General features: G+C 29.3%; 1 protein-coding gene and 1 pseudogene across 1 annotated transcript; one reads left to right on the top strand and one right to left on the bottom strand.

Annotated features, from left to right (window-relative positions):
* Positions 1–1,064: 1,064 nt before the first annotated feature.
* LOC112081879 lies at positions 1,065–2,339 on the bottom strand (annotated as a pseudogene).
* Positions 2,340–5,198: 2,859 nt separating this feature from the next.
* On the top strand, positions 5,199–7,557 carry LOC18028773 (bark storage protein A). The gene is made up of 5 exons (XM_006412833.2): positions 5,199–5,481; positions 5,663–5,730; positions 5,841–5,996; positions 6,381–6,614; positions 7,084–7,557. The coding sequence occupies exons 1-5, from the start codon at positions 5,256–5,258 to the stop codon at positions 7,447–7,449; spliced, it is 1,050 nt and encodes a 349-aa protein (XP_006412896.1). The 5' UTR covers positions 5,199–5,255; the 3' UTR covers positions 7,450–7,557.
* Positions 7,558–8,544: the final 987 nt, after the last annotated feature.

The following is an 8,544-nucleotide window of genomic DNA, read 5'->3' as shown; positions in this document are numbered from 1 at the left end:
GTAGTGGTCTTCCAACAAACTTGATTTTTAAATTTCCATTCAAACGAAAAAAAGCTTTGTATTAATCATATATGCATGTGAAGAAACTATGACATCATAGCAAATAATATAATATATATATTAAAACAGAAGTATTTTTAGTACTTGCTTCTAAACACTCCTAAAGTTTTTAAAAAAATATATATTAGAAATAATTTTAAAATTATTTCAATTTATTCCAAAATTATTTAAAAATACAATTTATTTTATATATACATTTAATTCCAAAAATTAAGATTTTTATTTAGATAACTAAATATTTCCTTAAATATAGGTTGTATTTAATTTAAAATTTAAACTATTTAATTTTTTCTATCAATAACTTTAATTTCGAAAAATAAATTTTGATTTAAATTACTTTAGACTTCTTTAAATATATGTTAGATTTAGTTTGACATTTGAAATTTAAATAATATTTTCAGAATAATACATATCAATAATATGATTGATAAATATGTTATTATATTTATTTTTAATTATATTTAATCAAACTAAAATTACGTATATTAAAAATAATAAATATTAAAATTATATGGTAATTTGATGGGACATATTAGATTTTTTTAAATAATTTTGGTCTTATGCGGGTTGGATTATCAAAATATGCAAGATATCAAGATAAAAATTATTTTAAAATTAACAAATATTTATATAATATAGTGATATGAACGGACATGTTAGAATTATGGTTTTATAACCACGGTTATTTTTGGATTAATAGAATGAGTGAATTAGGAATATGTTTTTATAATAACAATTATTTTTTAATTAATAAAATGACCGGATTAAAATTACGTTTTTGTGATCATACTCATAATAATATTAGAAAAAATTAAAAAAAAAATATATCTAAATACAAAAATAAAATTTTGTCACTTATTACAAAAATTATATATCTAAAAAAAAATATAACTAATTTGACTAAAAGCAAGCATTCAGATAAGTTAATATTTTAAACAAGGTGTCATACTCGGAAGGAAAGCTACACATAAAAGCATCATCTATTGTGCTACTTACTATTAGTGCTACTGTGAAACAGCGATAAACCTCACTGCATTCTAAAATAAAGTTGATTAAGTTAACAGAGATAAACACATAATCGTAGTAGACCTTGAGGAAATATCTTTATTAAGTTGGATTTGTAGGTCCGAGAATCAACTTCTAGACAAATGTGTCCAGGCATCCCATCCATGGTTCTCCTACAATCATTTGGTACTCGACACGGATACCCATCGGGTCACCGTTGCCCTTAAAACTCATGTAGAAGATAGCATTGCTCGCCTTCAGCTTCATATGCGGCAACTCCTTTCTGTTCTTTTTAGTTTGTATGATTACCTTGTTCATTTCCAATTTTTTTTTTAAAAAGATTCTAGACTATAGCAAGTTAGGGGACAACACAATACAAATTCCACTCACCTTTTAGTCTGGAAAGTTCGGTCTGCATTATTAGGGATGCCTTATGTGGAACCATATCTTGGGAAACACAAGTTTGAAAATTGCAAGGAAAGTTGTTGGATGTATCCATGACCTCCAACGTTTTGTAATTTAGAGAAACCACCCCAACCATCTCAGAATTGTTTTTGTTTATAGCAATCACTTTGAGATTAGTTCCCTATAAGATGTAAAATGGTAAAATATAATATCATATGTAAAACAACAGTTCCCTCCATTCAAAACATAAAAGAAAGATTAAATATTGGATTAGATTAAATTATCTTTTGAATATTGTAATAGTGAAGTCCCAATATACCAAGAAGGCCGACGTTGTATGGATAATCATACTTATCTTTGAATAAGTAGGGAAACAATCCACCATATAGAATCGTATATGATCCTACAATTACATAGCCTTACAAAACTAAGTGCACAATTACTGACCAATGTAATTTTGATATACCTTATTTCATTTTCTTTTTGTAAGTACATGTTGGGCTATTGTAATATCTAACCTAATAATCACATTGAGGAGATGACACAAATTATACAAAGTATTCTTTCTTAGTTATAAAGGATTATGCTTGTCATATCATCTTAACATAGTTTTACATATTTAGCTTTGTATTGAAAAAACATGTGCATGGGATGTATGTAGGATACAAGTGCTTTGAGTTCTTTGTTTTTAAGTGATTTGGTGAGTTCTATGCTCTCTTTTATGGAGCAATTTGTGACAAGTCAAACTATACTCCCATCAAAGACGATAAAATAAAAAGATTGCTTTTAGAGAGAAAAAGTATTGCCTTTAGAAAGATATTAGTCATACGAAGGTTGCAGAATGCCGTCTCCACCAGATTATACACCATCACAACAAGAAGATCCTCACGTATACATTGCTTCGGGAAAGAGTCTGCGTACCTTAGACGAAGAAATTACAGTTTCATCATATTGGAGTTGGGAGCTGGGCTTGCCCTTTTTCACTCCAGATTATGAGACTATCAAAGTAAATAATATCTATCAAATTTTATTATAACATTAACTAAATTACTAATAATCAATGTGTTTTAATGTTTTTAATAGCGCATTTACTGAGGACTTATGTATTAAGAATCAGTATCCATGCAGTGTCCCGTTACCGTGTTAGTTAGCAAAACGGAAAAGCCATTGGATAGTGAAGACCATTCAATGTGGCATTTATACCTTTAAGTTTTATGTTAAACATACATTAATTAATGTTATGATGTCTACCATCTCCCCACGGCTTTTTCTTGATAAACATTAATTAATGTTATGATGTCTATTATAATACCATATTATAATATGGCCATAAAAATATTTCTTGATAATGTGTCCAACAACGGCTGTCCAACAACGGCTGTCCAACGACCCTCTTTTTATGATGTCTCCAGTCTCCCCACGGCTTAAAATTGGACCATAATATTCTTTATATGTTTTCCGTCAAATGAAGAATTTAGCTTGTGATTGTGGCTATTTCATTTTTGTCCTTCCAACGAACAATTTTATTTTTTTACGACGGCGCTTTTCAGTAAACTTTTTCTTTGGTCACCGTTAGCAGACGTATTAGATTGTCTTAATTTAATAAGTTTTTTTTTGTAATAAGGGTTCTTAATTTAATTAGTTTCGTACGTGTGTTTTACATGATTACATACATATATAACGTGTTCTAAATATAGTTTACGTTAACAGAATATATATATATATATATATATATATATATATATATGTATACTACATGAATAGTTTACACGCAAGGAGTCGATGCGATTATCCTCTTGTTTCATTTGAATTTTTTAAAAATGGATGTTACATGTTAGCATGATAATAAATCCGTAATTAATCACTTCTATATAAATAAACCTTGCTTGAGATTTTGTTTTCCTAATTACATATACTATTGTCTATAGTATATACAAGACGAAGTAGTAATTTAGAAAAAAAAAGATAAAGAAATTACTCCAACAAAGATATAGGGTGCAGCTGAAAATAGAGGGGAATGTAGATTAAAATAAAAACTAACTAGATTCTAACTCCGTGCATCGCACGGGAATATTTTTTATTGTTTAACGAATTTTGTAATATAATTTATGTTTTTTGAGTTTAGATATAATTATTTTTATAAATATATTTTTTAATAAGTGAAAATATTGATTTTTGTGTTTAGATATATTTTTATACTATTAAAATTAATTATGATTATAAAATATAATTTTAACCCGTCCACTAATATTAATTCAAAATGATTTATTATGAAAACATAATTCTAACTTTTCCGTTCATATTACCGTATAATATAAATATTTGTTAAAAGTTTGAGATGTATTAACAGTATTATTTAGCATTATAGTTTTCTAAAATTTAATCAACGAAGAGAGTGTACAACTGGTTTTTCAAACCACATTATAGTGTATGCAATAATTTTTAAAAATTTTTTATGTTTTTATTTTGTATGAAAAATATATTTTTGATATACGTGTATAATTCAAAATTAATGATTTTAGTTACTAAAATATTTTTAACCCAGTTTTTATATATATTTTTAGTTCTATGAATTTAAAAAAAAATATTTTTAATATTTAAATTATACATTTGAATTTTACCTATTATTTTATTATTAATTTGTAAATAAATCATAATCGTAAATATATTATATAAGCAACATAAATATCATATCATTTAAATCATTATAAATATTTTATATTTCAAATATGACCATTATTTTTCATATGTGAATTATATTTTTTTCAAAAATTTTAGATATTTTTGATAAAAATGTTTAATAGTATAGAAATTATTTAAATTAGAATCTTTAAATCAAATCTAAATTAAAATCTGATTTATTATTTTAATCAAATCAAATCTAAATTACCTATATTTAAGGAACTCTAAAAATATTTAAATTAATACTCCCTCTGTTTCATTATAGTTGATATTCTAGGTTTTTTTTCTTGTTTCATAATATTTGATTTCCTACATCTAATTAATCTATGTTTCTTCTTTAAATTGAATGAATAATATTAATGAAGAAAAAGTAATAATAAAAATAATGAAATCAGTTGTAAAAGTAACTTAATTAACAAAAATAAACAGTAAATAATTGAGCATTTATAGCTTTCTTAATCTGTGTGTAAATATTCAGAAAATCATCTATAATGAAACAGAGGGAGTAACTAATTTTCGAAATTAAATATAAATAATTATTAAAATTACTTTTAAACACTTAAAAAAAATTAAGAGTGTTTGGAAACAAGTACTAAATGTGCTTCTGTTTTAAGATAATAGATTACTGTGAGATTTTTCTTATAGTGCATCAATCAGGTGAAAAGAAGCAGAAAAAAGAAGAAGAAGACAATTTCCGACTAAAAAGGGGAAGGAAAGACTTATTATAGAGGGTATTTGTCCTCCACATAATACCGGAGGAAGAAACAATGTCCTTCTATTATCCAAAAAAAAAAATTAAAAAAATAATAATTATCCCTTAATTTTCCTCTCTCTTTCTCTCTTCTTTCTTATCTCCCCTATTTTTACTCTACTACACATACTAAATTACTAATCACATCACGTCTATAAATCTTTCACCGGCTCTAGGCCCACCCATAATAGTTGAGCATATAAAAATATCCACGTTTGTTATAACGTGCGTATACTATATACTAATATAATGCATTTGCATGTACATAAATAAAAGGAACCCAACGGGAAGATATGAAGGCTCACGAGAAGCATAAAAGAAATGGCAAGAGAGAAAAAGAGATAGAGAAGTTATGGGACACTTTTTGATTGGTCTTCTTGTGGTTATTTTGTTTATTGGAAATGTTATCCAAGAAGCAAATGGTGAAATATCTCGATCAGTTTTGAGCAAAATAGAGAGGATGAATAAGAGAGGTCCTTATTTGGGGATTGTAGCTCCAAACAACTTTGAGCTTAATCCTCTTCTCGCTTCTCAAGCCTATGTTCCATATCCCTCTTTGCCCTTCATCGATTTCGCTGGTAAAAATTGTTTTCATTGTTATTGAAAATGTACATGAATAACGTTTTTAAAATCAAAACTATAGATTCATCGAATCAATTAACAAAGTCAACTATTTCTTGTATAGGTCATTGATTACATCTATAAAATACATAGATAGGTACCTAAATTATTGATATGTTTTATATAAAAATCACGCAGGTAGAAGATTTAGATTTGGAAAAATATCAAACCAACGAGTGGTAATCGTGATGACGGGATTAGGAATGGTACGTTCATTTACCAAATACAACTCTTTCCCCTTTTTGTAAAAAAAAAAAGTTTGATCCGTTGATATAATTAAGTTTTATTAAACAATAATTAATATACATATGAACAGGTAAATGCAGGAGTAGCAACTCAATTACTAGTAAGCCTGTTTAGGCTGAAAGGAGTGTTGCATTATGGAATCGCTGGAAACGCAGATGTTAACCTAGAGATCGGTGACGTCACTATTCCTAAATCTTGGGCTCACACTGGTCTTTGGAATTGGCAGGTCGGGTCTATTAACTTACCAAATCTACTATAATATACATGTATGACCTTGCTTGCGAACGATATTTAACCAATAGCAGCTATTACTTTTTTTATTTTGTTGCTGTTGACATCAGTATACCAGCTGTTAAATATTGTCACCATTTTGGATGACTGATAATAACGATCTAGGCACAAATGTCAATGGCCTTATAGTTATATGTTTGCATAAATATTAGATGTTGAAAGTTAAAGCTATAGTACATGTTCAAAACCTACTATGATACATCAATTGAAACTATGTAGATCTAAATATAAGTATATATTACCGTGACATTCATATATTTTTGGTGGTATCATATGCATATCCTTAAATGCTTTACTCATTTTACAAATTCGAATACAGAGGTATGGAGATGGAATTGACGACGAGTTGGCTTTGGAAGCCGGCGGAGACTATACTCGGAATATTGGTTATCTCCAGTTTTCCAATTACAGTAACCAAACCGAGAACTTGCTCAATAGAATTTGGTACCAACCGGAAGAAATATTTCCGGTCACCGGAACTCCCGAAGTCCGGGAACACGTGTTCTGGATTCCCGTTGACAAGTCCTACTTGGATCTTGCACGCCAACTCGAGGTTTGACAAATACTCACATATTTAGATCTGTTTTGATTTTCATAATTTATTTTATAACCAAGTTGCGTTTTCGTATATATTTGCAAATATCTACAACACGTTAGTCCGTTAGGTGACGCCTATATTAGATATATAATATACATATTTGACTATATATATATTTAAACTTCCACGTTTCATGGTCACGCTCTATAAAAATCACTAATATCCAGCTATACATGTATAATGTAGTTCGAAAAAATAAGGCATCAAATGTACGTTAAATAGATTCGAACTGTACATATATGTGCTATATGTAGAATTTATTAGATTGTTACATTCTTATCAGTAAAAAATGTTCCACTCTTATGATATTGTTGCGTCTTCTATACGTGTTACATTTGACACATGAAACTATTGGATTGTACGTGTTACATTATATGATACGTGAAATGATTACATTCTTATATTCAAACCAAAAAAAAAACAGGGCACGAAACTACCACAGTGCGTGAACACCACGTGCCTTCCTCGAGCACCGAAGGTAACCATCGTTGACCGTGGGGTGAGTGCAAGCGTCTTCGTCGACAACGCAGCTTACCGGACTTTCCTCCGCTCCAAATTCAACGCCACCGCCGTCGAAATGGAAAGCGCCGCCGTAGCTCTCATCTGCCACCAGCAAAGCCTCCCTTTCGTCGTCATTCGTGCCCTCTCCGATCTCGCCGGCGGTGGCTCCGACGTTTCCAACGAGGCTGACTTGTTCGGCAGCCTCGCCGCGCAAAACTCCGTCGATGTTCTCGTCAAGTTCGTTGGTTTGTTGCCTCCACACAGAAGCCATAAGATTCAATCACAATAGTGTGGAATTGTGGATGTGTATTCTAAGTTCTAATAAAGAGTGTAACGTAAAAATAAGATGTATCGATCTGTTTTCTTTTTCTAATAATAAGAGCAGCTTTGTTTTGTTCATCTGTTTAAAACTTGAAGCTATATATTAGCAATTTACGTTTTGTTAATGTCGGGTTCTTTTTTAGGATCGGTTTTGGTTATTTCTATGTGTATATGATCATCGTAACATTACTCCTTCCGAGATTTGAATTTATTTCGGATAATGATAATTTATATTGTTAGGTGGAACACATGAATCTCGCATTCAATCACTAGTATCAAACCTTCATGACATGTAATATTTTTTTATGCTTGGGAAAAGCTTTCAGGAGTCATATATCTGGATTTACCGGATATATCATTATAAAAACATCACACTTCGTTTTTGTTTTGCAAAATACAATATCTTTTTTCTTCTTCTTTCTTAAACGCTTAGAAAACCTTCATAAAAGCTTATGCAATTAATGAAAGACTGTTTAGCCAAAAAAGAGCCATTATCAGCAATAAAAAGATAGTATAAATCGATAACAGAACATGAATATTGATGCCATGATAATGGATGGTACACTAGGATGTGATAGTATCGAATATTTATTCATGCCTATCAGCGTCTTGTTTTTTTGTAAGTTTTGTTTTAGGCAAATAATCTAATTGTTGTACACTTTACTAATTTTAAGCTTGTTAGCAAACATGTCTATATTATCATAATGCTATGATTCGGTGGACCAATCTTGTTACTTTGAACCAAATTTCATTTTCATCAGAATCATTATTTTTTTGGTAACAAGGGTTTGTCAGAATCATTATTATCATGTGTTATAGTGTAAGCGTACGCATTTACCCAAATTAGCGTAAGGGTAAAGCACACATGACATAACCAGAAAAAGAAAAAAAATATTCGCAATTACACAAGAGATCAATAATTTTTTGTTTTATTTTCTTCGTACGATTTTCAATTTTTTTTTTTTTTTTGAAAAACCTCATTATCCCGCTCCTATCGCAGTTTCAAAATTTGAAATTTGATTCGGTCAACTTTTTTATTTGAAACCGCTGTATCACTCTCACT

The sequence above is a fragment of the Eutrema salsugineum genome, unplaced genomic scaffold (genome assembly GCF_000478725.1).
Source record: "Eutrema salsugineum unplaced genomic scaffold, Eutsalg1_0 scaffold_1, whole genome shotgun sequence".
NCBI lineage: Eukaryota > Viridiplantae > Streptophyta > Magnoliopsida > Brassicales > Brassicaceae > Eutrema > Eutrema salsugineum.
This window is presented reverse-complemented; position numbering and strand designations above follow the sequence as displayed.

What these genes read in the sequence shown, in the direction of transcription:
- LOC18028773 (XM_006412833.2), top strand. Translation starts at nt 5,256, where the DNA reads ATGGGACACTTTTTGATTGGTCTTCTTGTGGTTATTTTGTTTATTGGA. An exon ending in TGATGACGGGATTAGGAATG is followed by an intron (nt 5,731 to 5,840) that starts GTACGTTCATTT and finishes ACATATGAACAG; the next exon opens with GTAAATGCAGGAGTAGCAAC. An exon ending in CTGGTCTTTGGAATTGGCAG is followed by an intron (nt 5,997 to 6,380) that starts GTCGGGTCTATT and finishes ATTCGAATACAG; the next exon opens with AGGTATGGAGATGGAATTGA.